The 16,544-nt window shown below is 37.5% G+C and overlaps 1 protein-coding gene across 1 annotated transcript in view; it reads right to left on the bottom strand.

The window, feature by feature from the left end:
- The window catches only part of IARS2 (isoleucyl-tRNA synthetase 2, mitochondrial), a 61,972-nt gene extending 45,439 nt beyond the window's left edge, over positions 1–16,533 (bottom strand). The window contains exons 1-8 of the mRNA XM_081299130.1: positions 16,149–16,533; positions 14,812–14,934; positions 3,051–3,210; positions 1,957–2,105; positions 1,819–1,868; positions 1,627–1,736; positions 1,446–1,536; positions 985–1,100 (exon numbers count right to left, since the gene is read on the bottom strand). Coding sequence (XP_081155256.1) covers positions 985–1,100; positions 1,446–1,536; positions 1,627–1,736; positions 1,819–1,868; positions 1,957–2,105; positions 3,051–3,210; positions 14,812–14,934; positions 16,149–16,415 — 1,066 coding nt within the window. The 5' untranslated portion in view covers positions 16,416–16,533. The remainder of the gene's footprint in view (positions 1–984; positions 1,101–1,445; positions 1,537–1,626; positions 1,737–1,818; positions 1,869–1,956; positions 2,106–3,050; positions 3,211–14,811; positions 14,935–16,148) is intronic.
- Between the last annotated feature and the right edge of the window lie 11 nt (positions 16,534–16,544).

Consider the following 16,544-nt stretch of genomic DNA (forward strand, 5'->3'; position numbering starts at 1 on the left):
CTTTAATACTTCAGGATGCATTTCTTCCAAATAATCCATAATGATACTAAAGAAGAAACTGTTAACACTAATTTCTAGAGAAATCTGCTCTAGTTATCACTTTGATTCCTTTCGATAAGTTAGTTTCATAAGACCAGTCAATGACCTTATGCTATCCTATTTAGGTACTTTTACTATGATAATCAGAGGCTTGGGAAAAGCAAATTTAATGAAGTTTATGCCTACATTGTTGTATGTACTACTTAATATTATCCCACAAACACCCCCCCTCCAAAAAAAAAACCTCAAAGTAATTATTAAGAATAGTTCATATTTTCTTGGAAAGAAATTATCCAACACAAATTATTCTATTTAAGCTGTTCAACATGCCTACTATTTTAATACTTATTTTGTCAGGAACAAGATGGATATATAATACTATGCCATGTAGTAACTCAAATGGCAACCCAAAAAATCTCTGCAAAGTAAAAATTTGAAATACTTTTGCAATCTAGACAAATGATCTCTACATTTAACCTTAATACTTTCAAAAATCTTGTAATTTTTCAGCATCTGTGGTAATATCTAACTTGTCAGTGAAGTCTGTAATATTGTCTACACTTTAAAAAGATTGAGAAAAGGTATGGAGTAAAGAACATTCAGGGTCCTCTGACTTATCTTTGCACCAAAAAGAATTGAATGGTCTTACACATTCTGTAGCTCCCTTCCTGCCTTTGTTATAAAGCCCTTTAATTTTGTTAAGTTGCTTATTCTTCTAATCAGCTTGCATCTGAACTGATGAATATAGAGACTTTATTATTTAGCTAAGAAAATTCAGAGAATAATGGGTACTAATATTTACACATAATCAGTATAAACTATCTTCTAAAAATGCAGAAGTCACATTTATTTCAATGCATGATGAGGAATGTCCAAAAAAGTAGTGAGCTCAAATCAACCCAATATTTTGATTAGTGTGATGGTCAGAATATCTATAAATTTTACCTGAAAATGTTGAAATAACCTCAAATGTTGTTTCCAAAGTAGAAGCAACAGATGATACTTTATCTGCAGCCAGTATGTAGAGGTCTCCAGAAGTGGAACATTTCACAACAGCATACCTAACAGAGAATTTTAGAGAAAAAATTACTAATAATGAAGGAAAAACAAAACCCAGCACTGATAACATTTTAATTTCTAATATCAGTTTAGAATAATGGATTTCAAGATTAAAAACCATTATTTTCAAAATACTCCATACTTTATAAATGTTTTGTTTTCCAAAAAAAGCTGGAAATATGGTCTTAAAAGGAATCTCCTAAAGCTTCACAAAATCTATATGAACATAATAACTGAGTTATAATTCACTAGATTTTAAGAGGACAATGAGGATAAAATAAATTTAACATAATTTTAATGACAGAATGAATCCTACTTGTGGATAACAAAAACTGCAATATACCCACTTTGACTCTGGCATATAGCAAATAGCCTGATTGGCTGGAATTGTCCAAGGCTGGGTGGTCCAGACTAAAAAACTAACAGGAGATGAATCACCTGTGACAATAAAGTTGTAAATATGTTAGCAAATATTATTATTTCATAACTTATAATTCTATATAAATTAAATCAATGAAGAAATCTTACTTATAAGAGATGCCAATTTAGGAGGTGGTTTCAAGAGAGGGAATTTTACATATATTGAACGACTGACGTGCTCAGGATTATATTCAAGTTCTGCTTCAGCCAAAGCAGTCCTAAGATTTAAAAAAGTTAAACATGAATATTTGGAAGCTTCACAAATTCATCCCCTTTAATTATGAAAGAACACATGTATACCTTGATGAGGGAGACCAAAACACAGGTTTGTAAGAGCGATAAACCAAACCCTACAAAAGACAAAGATATTATACTAATGCTGAAATTCTGTAATATATATTTTTAATACACTGAAAGAAAAAAAAAATACTTCATTACCTTATCATACATTTGGTAAAAAATTCTCAATTGTTTGGCCTCATAGTTTCTATCAAATGTATAGTAGCAATTATCCCAATCTGCCATTATTCCCCAACGAATAAATGCTGATTTCTGTTTCTCAATGGCTGCTTTCGCAAATGACCTAGCTAAAAGGAAAAAAAAAAAAAAAGGACAAGAAGAAGCTTTTGAAAAACCAGTGAATTATAATTCTTAAGCATGTGGCTCTCTAAATGCAGATGTTATATAGTTTAGAATAAAAAAAAATTCTTACAGGAAAATTATTTGAAGAAGCTCAAAGATACAAGTTCTAAAATTAACTGGAGTTCCAAAAATTAAAATTTTATTACTGTTTCCTGTATTTTCCAGACTACATATAATGACCTCTAGAAAACGGTAAAAGTATTCATTATTTCTTAATTTAAGAAAAAGGGAGGGGCTAGGGTTGTGGCTCAGCGGTAGAGCGCTCACTTAGCATATTCGAGGTCCTCAGCACTACATAAAAATAAATAAATAAAATAAAGGTATTAAAAAATAAAAAGAAAAAGGGAATAATTTTATTTCATTATATACACACACACAAATAAACAGTATATCAAATCTAAGTAAACAATAACATGCTTCACAGAGTAGTAAAATAATCTTCATAATCATATCCAAATAAACAACAGTATACAAGAAAAGATTCCTCTCTGGCCAAAGGAAAGGGTCAAATAGAAGAATAATTCAAAATATATGTATTTTAAAATCTACTTCTGTCTTAGGACCTGAAACAGGTCACAAGCCCTACCCAGGAAAGTTTAAAAAAAATTGACCAAAACATTAATTTAATAAGATATGATCACTAAACAGCTGAATAATGCAGTTTGGGCAAGATCACAAAATCTTTTCTTCAATCTCTACAGAGAAAGTTTCACAAAAATCAATTAAATAAAATCTGAGGTTTTTGTGACACAGAATATAGTTCCCCACAGATCTCATTATAACCAAAACAAAATGAAAGTTCTCTTGGTAAAGCACTGAGTTTTTCAAAGTGCCTCAGTGTTTATAAATATCATTTTAATTATTTTAAAACAGAAATTGAGATTATTTACCTTTTTCTCTAATTTCCATGGCTGAAAGATTCTGAGCTTTCCCACCAAGTTCTGATAACACTTTTATTTCAATGGGCAACCCGTGACAATCCCAGCCAGGCACAAAATGTATTTTGGAACCTCTCATCATATGGTATCTATTGGCTATGTCTTTTAAAATCTGCAAAGATGAATAACAGTAATCACCATTTGTATGGAAAACATAATTTACAGTCTTTTATTAATATCATTTTAAAACACTACAGCCAGGTGCAGTGCTGCACACCTGTAATCCCAATGATTCAGGAGGATAAGGTGAGAGGACAGCAAATGTGAGGCCAGCCTAGGCAACTTAGTAAGAACTGTCTTCTCGTAAGAAAAAAGAAAAAGCACCCCTGGGTTCAATCCTCAACACCAGAAATGCAAACAAAAAACACTACAAAAGCCCATTTTTAAAAGGATTTATATAAAATAACCTATCAAATCTAATTTAAGTGCTACACAGAAATAACAGATATTTAAAATTTTAAAATGCCATATCTCCACTCAGAGAGAGAGAGAGAGAGAGAGAGAGAGAGAGAGAGAGAGATTTATAAGTGAAAAACATTATGCCTAAAATTACTAATTCACTTTTTAAGCTGCAATTCAGAATAAAAGCAACCCATATTACTGCCCTTCTTCCCTCTCTCCTTTCCCTTTCTTTCTTTTTCCTATTGGGGATTGAACCCAGGGCTTTGCGCATGCTACTCAAGCACTCTACACTGAGCTACATTCTCAGCCCTTTCTATTTTGAGACAGGGTCTTGCTAAGTTGCTGAGGCTGTCCTGGAACTTAAAATCTTCCGCCTCAGTGCCTAGAGTAGAGATTACAGGTGTGCATGGACACCACACCTAACATCTTAGTTCGCTTCCTGTAGTAGAGGGCAGCAGAGCCTTGAAAAACAATGTGTTACCATTGCAGAAAGGAGTATTGAAAGCAAAAGATAGATTTGGTCCAGCTCAATTTTCTTTCCTGACAGGAAGTAATACTTTGACCACTAACCTCATAGTCCAGAATCTGGGTGATAGTCTAAATTAAGATAGGTATAAATATATATCCTAGATTTCAAACATTTAGTACCCCCAAAATATAGTCTAAAATTTTTTACACTGATTATATGTTTAAATATTTGAGATATGTTGAGTTAAATATAGCATTAAAATTAACTGAATTTGTTTGACTTTTTTGTAGTTATTAGAAAATTTAAACATACCTATGTGGCTCATACTTGTAGTTTATGTTCTATTTCTACTGAATAGTACTGCTTTCAAGTATATAACGAGAATGAAATCAATCACCTGAACTAACAATTAGGACTTTATAAGAAATTATTTGGGGGAGGGGGAGCGGTAATCAAGGATTGAACCCAGAGTGCTTAACCACTGAGCCACACTCCCAGCCCTTTTTATTTTTAATTTAGAGACAGGGTCTCACTAAATTTCTGAGAGCCTCACTAAATTGCTGAGGCAGGCTTTGAACTTGCAATCCTCCTGCCTCAGCCTCCTGAACTGCTGAGATTACAGGCGTACGCCACCATGCCTAGCTACAAGGATTTTAAAAATGTAATAGTAATAGGTAATGATGTGTAAAACCTCTAGTAAAAAGAACAGTAGAGGGGCTGGGGATGTGGCTCAAGCGGTAGCGCACTTGCCTGGCATGCGTGTGGCCCGGGTTCGATCCTCAGCACCACATACAAACAAAGATGTTGTGTCCGCAGAAAACTAAAAAATAAATACTAAAAAAAACAAAAACAACAACAAAAAAAAAAAACAGTAGAACCCAGCATGTCCACATCTATAACCCCAGCTACTCCAGAGGATGAGGAAAGAGGATAGCAAATTCAAGGTCAGCACGGGCAACTTGTATTAAAATAAAAAGGGCTGGAGGTATAGCTCAGAGGTGGAGCATATACCTAGCACACACCAGGCCCGTTTGGGTATCAAACTTCTCAGCATTGAATGCTATCTTCCTCCTCCAAAAAAATTGCTCCATAGTCATTTTTCACTTTTGGCTCTTTGATTTTCCCATCACAATATTCATGTATTCCTCTGCTTGACAGACAAACATTTGATAGCTACTGTGTGCCACAACCTATTTTAGGAAACTAGGATATGGCACTCAAAAGGAAAGATAGGATTTCTCCCCTCAAAGAAAAAAAAAATAAAACAGAAATAAACCAATATACCCATTCACTATTAAAAATAAATAAATAAAAGGCTGGGGATATAGCTCAGTTGGTAGAGTGCTTGCCTCACATGCACAAGGCCCTGGGTTCAATCCCCAGCACCACAAAAAATAATTAGATAGATAGATAGATAAAATAAAAGCAAGTTAAAGGATTAGAAAATTACATTGGGGGGGCTGGGGATGTGGCTCAAGCGGTAGCACGCTGGCCTGGCATGCGTGCGGCCCGGGTTCGATCCTCAGCACCACATACAAACAAAGATGTTGTGTCCGCCGAGAACTAAAAAATAAATAAATAAATATAAAAAAAAAAAAGAAAATTACATTGGGGTTGGGATGGTACAATTTAAGAGAGACATCAGGAAAGCCTAACGAAATCTCATTTAAACAGGACCTGAAGGAACAAAGGAAGTGACCCCTATAAGTATATGGAAATACATTCCACACAGAGGAAAGCAAGCAAGACTTCCTTGGTTTGTTCAAGAAAGAGCAGGAACTGACCTTCCCCTGCTTCCAAAGTGCCCTTGGTTTTTGACAGGGGTTCTAAGTAGACATGTAAGAGATGGTTTTGTATGGTGCCTCAGTTTTTTTGGTAATTACTCCTCTACCCTCAATCCTAGTGGAGTAGAATCCCCTATATTCCAGCTCCAAGAGTGAACACATGATCGATTACAGCCATCAACACATTCTATCCCCAAGTCTGCAATGACTGATTTAGGAATAGACCTGTGACCCAAATCAGGCCAAAGAAACTTGATTCCAGGACTTTTGTAAGATATTGCTGGAAAAGAGAAGATGAAATTATTAAGCATAGAACTGCTGGAAAATGTGTGGGAGGTTGGGCAGGGGAGAGAAGTCATTAAAAGTGGAAAAGCCTACCAAAAAGTGAAAGATGGAGAGAAAACAATCCATAATAGTATTTGAGTCCCTAGGTCTAGGCATGCAGAGAGCTAAAAATATCTCCAGATTTTACAGGTAAAACACCCAGTAAATTCCCTGTTTTACTTAATCCAGTTAAAGTTGCCCTTTCTGTTCTTTGCAACCAAAGAGTTTAGAGTAAAAGAGCTTTATTTTGTATTCTTGTTATAAAACAGTCTTGCTAGATACATTTAAAACAATAGCCTATACTAATTATTTTAAAACAAATGTAGCAATGTAGCAGAGATTTCCTGGAGAGGGATGGATAAGTGAAGTAAACCTTAAATAATTTAAAATAGGAATAATCTTAAAGCAAACACCAATTGAAGTTTCTTTGTGATAAATAACAAGAGTACATGGGAATGGACAAGACCAGTCCAGAGCAGCCTATTTTTCATCGCTGATTGGCACCAGAATCAAATTGCTTTAATTACTACAATATAATCCTTATCTGGTAGAGCAAGTCATTCCTCATCTTTCGCTAAATTTCTTTGACTCTTCACATTCATTTTCTACATCAAATTCATTTATTTCAAGATTCACTTTTTGCCTACTAAGTTCATTTTAAAATGTTTGTATTAATCTTTGTTGTTTCTGACTACAAGAGTAGTACAAGGTCCTTGTTCAAAATATGCAAGTGTTACAAAAACAGTAAATATTAAGCTTTCAATTTTTAATAAAATTAGATTCTGATATAATATAGTTTTATAAATTGTTTTTCTACTCTAATTTTAATAGTATCTGGACATCTTTCTTATCAGTACTTATAGACCTACCTCATTTCTTTTTCAATTATATAAACTTCATTACCAAGATTTATATAAGCAAACCCCATTAAGGCCATCTAATATGAGCTACTATAATAATAAAAGATTAAAACAGGATGGTTAGTATTACTTGTACAAAAAGCACACTCGCCTCTTCTTTTTTAGTTTACACACTTGCCTCTTCTAATAAAATTTCTAAAATTTCAACTGGTCAAAGCATCACAAAAATAGTTGGATTTTCTGAAGATCAGAAGACAGCCCCAAAACGTATCTAGTATATATGATTTAATAAGGATCACAGAACCATGGCAAAGGGATAAATAGTATTGAAAAAGTTAATTTGTTGTTTGGAACAGATATCTGTTTAGATCATTACCACATGACATCAACGCAAAAAAACACAACTGTATTTGAGTTAACATTAATAATAATAAATCAACATGAAAATTAAGCATATAAATAGAAAAAAGGCAAATTTAGATATTACATTTGATCTCTCAAATTAGCAATAATATTCAGTATTAGGTAAGTATAATAGGACCAGTCTGTCATGTCAGGCATAGTATAGAATGTGTTAAAATCTACTGAAAAGCAATGCACACTAATTATCCAGTAATTTCCTTGTTTTTGTTTTAATTTATTTTTTATTTTGAGATGGCATCTTACTATGCTAAGTTGCATAGGCTGGTTTTAAACTCCTGGGCTCAAGCAATTCTCCCACCTCAGCCTTCCAAGTGCAATACAGGTGTGCAACACTATGCCCAGCTCTGCTTCTTTTTACCAATATTATAAACACTAAGGAAAGACCTTAAAATGTTAACAGTATTTGTATCTGGGTAGTAGGATTAAGGTAATTTTAATTTTCTTCTTTCAATTTTCCTGTATTTTCTAATCCCATCTCCAAAAGAAAAAAAAATGAACTTTTAAAAAGTTTAAAAATAGACCTTTCACTTCTATTAAGATGGAGTAGAAGTACTTACCCCTATTTCTCCAATTTAATACAATTTTTAAATCCTGGACATTATACATAAAGCAAATGAAGGGACACTCTGAAAGCAAAGAAGACGGACTGTTTAGTGACACTGGGACCAAGAATACAATGCTAAGTTCCTTGAGTTTTCTTTTTGTTTTATATATCCAAGACTTAGGCCAACAGAAGTTAGCAACCTGGAAAAACCAACAGGTACAGACCAAAAAAAGCTACAACAAAAGCCTGCTCTCCTAAGTAAAGAAAGAGGAAAGGGGCAGCCTAGCAAGGGAGAGAACATTAAAGCAGTAGATTCTCTACTCTAGCCAACTACCTCCTCACCTCTTTGAGGAAAATGCAGAGTGAGGTGCCCAGACACCTACTTCACCAATTCATCCCAAGCTACCCTAACCTTTTCTCCTTGGCTGGAGTGTACTAAGAAAGCCTCATAGGTAGGTAGTGGGGAATCTCATCTTCACTGGGTGGTAATGAAACCTCATCCGTCTAGTTAGTAGGTCCCCTTGCAGTAACCAGGCATTCCTCCCTGTTTCCACTGTGTGTGGTATCCCGAGGATTAGTGCAGTAGGGACCTTAACAACTACCCAGTGATCACAAACAAGGCAAACTAACACCTCGTAACCAGCAGGGTATCAGTGAAGGCCTAGGAAAAGGCAGAACTACCACTCTTTGCAACAGTAATGAGGAATTTCCTTCTTCAGAGTCAAGAGAGGTTGAATGGAGAATCTGGGTTTCTACTCCCACCTCGCAGGAGCCAGAGGGTGATTTTCTTCTGCCAAGGCAATGTTAACTAAATAGATCATTTAAATATGCTTCAAAATCTCAGAAGATCCAAAATGTAAAGGTGTCAATTTTTTAAAAAGTATCACTCATAATACCAAAAACCAGGAAGATCTGAAACAAAATGAAAGAGACAACAATAGATAACCAACAATGAGATGAAAAAAAATAACTAGACCACCTGACAAAGATTTTAAAGCAGTCATGATGAAAATGTTTCATAAGGAATTTTTAACATGCTTGGAAATTTTGGAAAAGTAGAAATCCTGAGCAAAGAAACAGAAAGCCTCAGCAAAGAAGTAGAACATATAAAGAAAAATCAAATAAAAATTTTTAAATGAAAATTACAATATAGGAATAAAAAAGCTCAGAGGATAGGACCACTGCAGAATGGAGGGGACAAAAGAAAGAACTACTGAACTTTAATATCTAACAGCAACTACCCAGTCCCCAGTCTAAATAGCAAAGGAAGAACAGACTGAAAAAAAAACCAAAAACAAAATGGAACATGAGGAATTTGTAGTTCTATAACAAAAGATCTAACATTCAGGCCACTATTGTTCTGAAAGGAGTCTTTTTCAGATAGAGATGAGAAAATAGAGGTAAATAATGGCTATAAATGACTCAGTTTGGCAGATATAACCCCCATAAATTGAAAAAACTGAACAAACTCCAAATAAGATGAGTCTGAGGTAATTTAAGCCAAGAAGCAGCATAACTAAACTACTAAAAATTAAAGCTGGGTATAATGGCACACGCCTGTAATCTCAGCAGCTGGGGAGGCTGAGGCAGAAGGATTGCAAGTTCAAAGCCAGCCTCAGCAATTTAATGAAGTCCTAGGCAACTTAGTGAGACCCTGTCTCTAAATAAAATATTAAAAAGGGCTGGGGATGTGGCTCAGTGTTTAAGTACCCAGGGTTCAATTCCAGTACCAAAGAAAAAAGAAAACATGGTGGTTAAAAATTAAAAACAAAAAAACAAAAACAAAAAAAACCTGGGGTGGGAGAGTACTGGGGATTGAACCAAGGGGTGCTTTACCACTGAACTACATTCCCCAGCCCTTTCCATTTTTGGTTTGAGACAGGGTCTTGCTAAGTTGCTGAGGTTGGCCTCAAGCTTACAATTCTCTTGTCTCAGCTTCCTGAATCACTGGGATTATAGGTGTGTGCCAAAGCTCCCAAAGTGAAAATTATTTTTAAAACATTCAAAGTCTCTGGAAATAGTCTTAAAGGCATAAAGCAAATGTAGAAACATCTACCAAGAAAAATCTACAAAAATTGGGAAGAAAGGTGAGTTCTACGGTATTTGCCATTTGACCATTCCTCTTCCTCCTCCCAGGTAATTGAGGTGCAGACTCCACTCCCTACCACTGTGGCCAAACAACACAAGACTCCCTATTCCCACTACTCCCAGTCACAGGGATGACTTTCCCAGGAAAGAGAAGACATGAATGTGTCTCATCCTGTTTCAGGAAGTAGGGGTTCCCCTCCTTCACTCACCACCCTTTGTGAAATGGAAGCTCTACTATGGGTGTGGGTCTGCTGGGAATCCTGGGGCTTCAACCACCTTTGCCCAGCTCATGAGATGGTAGTTCCACACCAGGAGAGGCAACTCAAAGAGACTTCATGCGACTGCTCACATGCATATTCATCTTCTCTAATGGGGGTGTCCTTTAGAAGTGTATGGTTGTACCCTTCCCAGCTCAAGAGCCCTGGCTAAGAGATTCTGCCTGGGTGAAAAAGAAGCAAGGAGTAAAACAAATAGTCCCTAACCTCTTCCCATGAACAGAGAGAGCATGGAGCAGTTCAAGCCTCAAGAGACTTCTAAGGAACAACAGAGGCTATAAGGAAAGGCAATTGGGAGAAGATGTTCAAGATGATACCAGCTAAGCTACAGGCCAGACAGTCTGCAAGAGAGAACCAAACAAAGAAGCTGCTAGGAAGGACCCTACTAGGATCAGCACAAGCAATAAACACCCCAGGAACTAATCCTTTAGAGGACCCCAAATTTGATTAGTCTACAAAACAATTTATGCACCCCTAGGTAGTATTGTCAGGGAACAAGGATAGGAGCTCTGCCAAAATTACTGTCATTCCTGGAGACTGTGGACATACTCAAACCTTCACCTCCATAAGAATTAACATCAGAGTTTCAACACTGTGGAAGAGTGGAGAGGGGAAGGAATAGACTTCATGAAAATAATCTAGCAAGTCAGTAAACATATAAACAAGCAAATAATAATTACAAGTTTCTGAAAGTGGTAGAGACCATTATTCAGATTTACTACATAATATAAAATGCCCAATTTAAAAAAAAAAATTATAGCCAGGTGCAGTGGCATACGCCTTAATCCCAGCAGCTCAAGAGGCTGAGGCAGGAAGATGGCGAGTTCAAAGCCAACCTCAGCAATGGCAAGGCACTAAGCAACTCAGTGAGACCCTGTCTCTAAATAAAATACAAAATAGGGCTGAGATGTGGCTCGGTGGTCAAGTGTCTCAGAGTTCAATCCCCAGTACCAAAAAAAAAATTATACTACACAAATAAATACAAAAGTATGATCCATACACTGGGAAAAAACAGCAGGCAACAGAAATTACCTATAAGAGCAATCAAATGTCAGCCATAACAGAAAAAGACTGTAAAACAGCCATTATAAGTATGTCCAAAGAACAACAAAAATGATTTACAGTCTAGTGGAAGCATTTCACACAGGCAGATCTATAGCACAGAACTTCTATCAGTAGCCCCTCTCCCTAACAAGCAGCCTTTGAGAGAGGGATAAAGAAAAGATAGGTTTAGACCAAGCTTCAATTTGAAAATCCCTTTTATTACTTTAGAATTGAAAGAAATTTTGTATTTCATTTCACAATATCTGTTACGGACTGAAAGGTTCTGCCTCTGTTCCTGTTCCACTCATACTCTGAAACCCTAACCACCAATGTGATAGTAATTGGAGATGGCCTTTGGAAGACAATGAGAGTAAGAGGAGGTCCTGAGAGTGGGGCCTTCATGATGAGATTAGTGCCCTTATAAGAAGAAGAGAGGGCTGGGGATGTGGCTCAAGCGGTAGCATGCTTGCCTGGCATGTGTGCGGCCCGGGTTTGATCCTCAGCACCACATACAAACAAAGATATTGTGTCCGCCGAAAACTAAAAATTAAATATTAAAAATTCTCTCTCTCTCTCTCTCAAAAAAAAAAAAAAAAGGAAGAAGAAGAAGAGAGATCTTTCCCATATGAAATCATTGCAAAAAGGTAGCCATGCGCAAGCAAGAGAAAGAGCCAAGAGTAGCTGGTATTTTGATCTAGGACTTTGAGCCTCCAAAACAGTGAGAAATAAATGCCTGTTGTTTAATTCATTACTTCATTATAACAACCTCAGTTGACTAAGACAACATGTACCACGGGTACTGTGGCACATGCCTATAATCTAAGTGGCACACGTCTAGGATACTAAGGCAGGAGGATCACAAGCTCTAGGACAGCCTGGGTAACTTAGCAAAACCCCATCTCAAAATGGGGAGAATAAAAAGGAAGGGGACTGGGATGTAGCTCAGTGGTACAGCATACTAGGGTTCCAACTACAGTACAAAAAAAAGGACAGTAAGTCAGTGTTTTAGTGGTTAACTTTTTTTTTTTTTTTTGGTGGTACTGGGGATGGCACCCAAGGTCTTATGCATAGCAGGTAAGTACTGTACAGTGGAATTACATCTCCAGCCCCCCCCCCCCGCCCCGTTTTTAAATATTTTTTAGTTGTAGTTGGACACAATACTTTTATTTTATTTATTTTTGTGTGGTGCAGAGGATGGAACCCGGGGCCTCACACTTGCTAGGTGAGCGCTGTACCACTTGAGCTACAGCCCTAGCCCCTCCAGCCCTTTTTGTTTGTTTGTTTTGTTTATTTAATTGTAAGACAAGGTCTCACCAAGTTGCCCATGATGGCCTCATACTTGCAATTCTTCTGTTCTCCTGTCAGACTCCTGAGTAGCTGGGATTATAGCCATGCTCCACCATATCCATCTGACAATATTATTTTAATATAAAAATACCCAGAGAGGGCAGTCCCATACCCTGCTCCTTACTTGCTGTGTGACCCTGACCAACTCATTTATGGGCCTGTTTCTTCATCTGAAAAGAATATTGCAATGTCCATCTTACAGAGCAGGTATAAAGATTAAATGAGAAAAAAAATCTAAAACTGTTATACTTCTTGGCATAAATAAAGTACTAGACAAGACACTTTAAAAATCTAGATGGCCAGAAGTTTATGAATCTTGAATTCTAATCACTGTCATAGGAATATTTAGGCTAAGGCAGGGGGTGTAATTCAGTGATAAAGTGCTTGTGTCACATGCGCAGGCCCTGGGTTCAATCCTCAGTACCACAAAAAAAGAGAAAGAGAGAGAGTGGGGTTGGGGAGGAGAGAGAGAGAGAGAGAGAGAGAGAGAAAGTAAGAAAAAAGAGGGAAAGGCCCCTCTTATTTTTAAAAGAATATTATCAATTAAGATTCAGATACTCTTCTAAACTCAAAAGGATCACTCAGAACAAGCAATAAAATCTTTGCTTTGCAAAAGGCACATATGTAGAATTACTGCTCTACTTGGCCCCCACCCTGCCAAAAAAAAATCTTAGGGTCTTTTACGGGACAGTGCTAAATGAATTAAAAATCTCATGGAAAATAGTAAAGTGATGATGCAGTTAAACTAATACAGGTGACAAATACAAATCAGTAAAGAAAGATATGTTGATAAACAGCCTATCACAAAAATAGTTTTTTGTCTAGAAAGTAGCCTACCACTATCACCTCCATATAATCATGAAGCAAATGCAATCACTGTTGCCCTTTACACAGAAAGCAGAGAGAAAATGTAGTGAGCACTCAGAGAACCGATTCAATTCACTTCGTATTTAAAACTAAGGCACTAGCAGGTTGGGAGGCTGAGACAGGAGGATTGCGAGTTCAAAGCCAGCCTCAGCAATAGCAAGACAACTCAGTGAGACCCTGTCTCTAAATAAAATACAAAATAGGGCTAAAAGACAAAATGTGGCTCAGAAGCTGAGTGCCCCTGAGGTCAATCCCTTGTACTCCCCCTCCAAAAAAACAACAATAACAAAAAATTAAGGCACCAAGCTACTAAAGAGGCTGAGGCAAGAGGATAACAAGTTCCAGGCCAGCCTCTGCAATTTCCCTGAGATTCTGTCTATTTAAAAGGCTGGAACATAGCTCAGCAGTAGAGTATTCCAGTACTGCAAAAAAATTAAAGAAATGAAACATAGATCCTGAATGCCTCTACTTAAAACCCTGCAATGGTTCTCTATTAACTTGAAATAAAATCTCAAGTCCTTTAAATGGCCTTTAAGATCTGGACTCCACTACTTTTGTAGCCACATCTACTCTTCACCCTCTAGTTTAATTGAGACAATAGGTTTACTTGCTATTCCTCAGATTCAACAAGAAAACTCTCATCTCAGGGACTCTACATTTGATATTCTTACCCCCAATCTTCCCACAGCTCACTCACTTGCTTTCTTGAGGACTTTTCATTCCGGGACCTTTTAGTGAGGGAGGCATCCTACATTAATTTATTAAAATTGTAGTTTTTCCAAGTGACCCTATCATCTCTCTCCTCTGATATTATTATTGCTCTTATCACTGTCTAGCATATTATATATTTTGTTTATCTTGATGATTATATGCTCCCAACTAAAACAAAAAGCACAGAACATAGCTTTAGTTTGTTCACTGTTATGCCCAGAGTTTAGAACAATGACTAGCACATAAAAAACATACTCAATAATTACATACTGAATAAAATGATATTTACTATTGTATAAATAAGCTGAAGAAAATGCCAATGAGGTTATTTTTCGTGCAGTATTAAAACTGTTAAATTCCTACTAAAGTACTTTAGTTTTGGGCTTGGAGTATTGCTCAGTGGTGGAGTATATGCTTACTATGCAGGAGGTCTAATCCCTAGTACCACAAAAGTTTTAGTTTTATGCACCAATGTAAACTTACATGATCATATAATCAGAATGCACTTTTTGTATAGAGAATTTTTTTTTACATCAACATTTCCTCTCAAGTCTCACAACCTAAATTATAATTACCTTATTTAAAGCATGTCCAACATGAGGATCACCATTTGCATAAGGAGGTCCATCATGAAGACAAAATTCTGTCTTTGTTTTTCTTTCTTTTTGCCATGAATAAAGTTCGGAAAACCCACATTTCTGTTGAAAAAGAACAACAATGTCTAAACATCATATACTATAGAATCTTATCATAAATAACAACCAACACTGGCTCATTTTTTTTATCTCATTCTAATCTATTCAACTCTGATTATTAATGAAGTTTCTGAAATGCACAACTGAGTAGTCTCTTGAAACTTTTCAAGTTTCCCCCCATAGACTTCAGACTGAAGTCTAAACTCTTTACACGGTTTCCACACCTTACAAAGGTTTAGTACCACTCAATTCTTGGGCAACCTCTCTGTACTCCCACCCCTTAGTCTTCCATCCAGTCCTGCTGAATGCCCTATAGATTCCCCCAGGCACTTATAACTTATTCTTGCTATTCTTCAGCTTTAACACCTGCCACTTCCTAAATCTGGAATAACACTCATTGCAGTCACACACCCATTCCCTCATAAGCTGTGTGGCAGTGGCCAAGTCTCCTATAGATCTACTCATCTGGAAAAAAAAAATGTTATATATGTTACAGGGCAGGTTTGAAAATTACATGAACAAACAACTGAAATTGTGACACTTCTTAGCATATAGAAGGTACTACTTTTAAAAAACTAGATGGCCAAAACAGGTTTAAGATCTTGAACCCTGGTAACTGTCATTGAGAATATTTAGGATAAGCATATTAACAGTATTTGCAACTATGGAAGTTTTTTTTTTTAACTCTACAATTACAGAAACAGTTAATTCAGTGCAAAGCAGAAGACAGAGTGTAAAACGGGGTCTCAAATAAATTTTATCCATCAAAGGAGTTATAATTCCAACTAAGGACCTAAAGATCCCACAAAAGTGGGCTTCAACTTCCCCTCGTTACTTATAAGTTTATTTTTACTTATATGTGTACGTGTTAATTCGCTTTTGACAAGTCACTGGAGAAGTGTCCGAGGTTGATTTACTTTCCCGTGCTAGATATGGGATGTGCATTCAATACATGCTGGCATCTGAGCATCACTGGAGTCTCCCTAAATATCTCGCTGCAGAACCTGCCACAACTGAGGGGCCTGTCAAGAGATTTCTTCACTTGGGTGTTCACCAGTAAAACCCAAAGGAAGCAGAAGACTTCCCGGGATCTGGTTTCTGCCGGCCGCCCTCCCGCGGAAGCCTGGTCGGTGTGATGGGCCCAGGAGCGCCGGTTTTCCTTCGCCCCGCCCCGCCGGCCTCCGGGTGGATGCCCCGCGCCCACGAGGGGCCTGTACCTGCTGGATCTCCAGCTCCATGTCCGGCTGCTGGCGGCCCAGCAGCTTCATGGGGAAGTTGGTCTGAGGCAGCAGCACCGTGTCGCGGTACTTGCCGCTATTCGGGTTGGTCAGCTGGTTACTGGCCCCGGTGACAGACCGCACTAGAAGCCTCCTCGTCGCCCCTAGCCACCCTAGGCGACAGGGAAGGCGAGGTGGTCCCCAGAAGCTCCGGGCGGAGGCCAGAGCCGCAACCCCCGGCCCTCGAGGGCGCAGTCCCCAACGCATGGCGGAGGAACCCAGGACGCCCCTTGAGTGTGAGGTCCAGGGTTCCAGCCCAGGCTGGAAGAAGTAAGGACCCCCAAGAATCTGGGCGGGAGTGCGCACGCGCCCGGCAGCACGGAAGGTGTGTAGTCC

Source organism: Spermophilus citellus (assembly GCF_964194105.1).
Source record: "Spermophilus citellus genome assembly, chromosome: 6".
Lineage (NCBI taxonomy): Eukaryota > Metazoa > Chordata > Mammalia > Rodentia > Sciuridae > Spermophilus > Spermophilus citellus.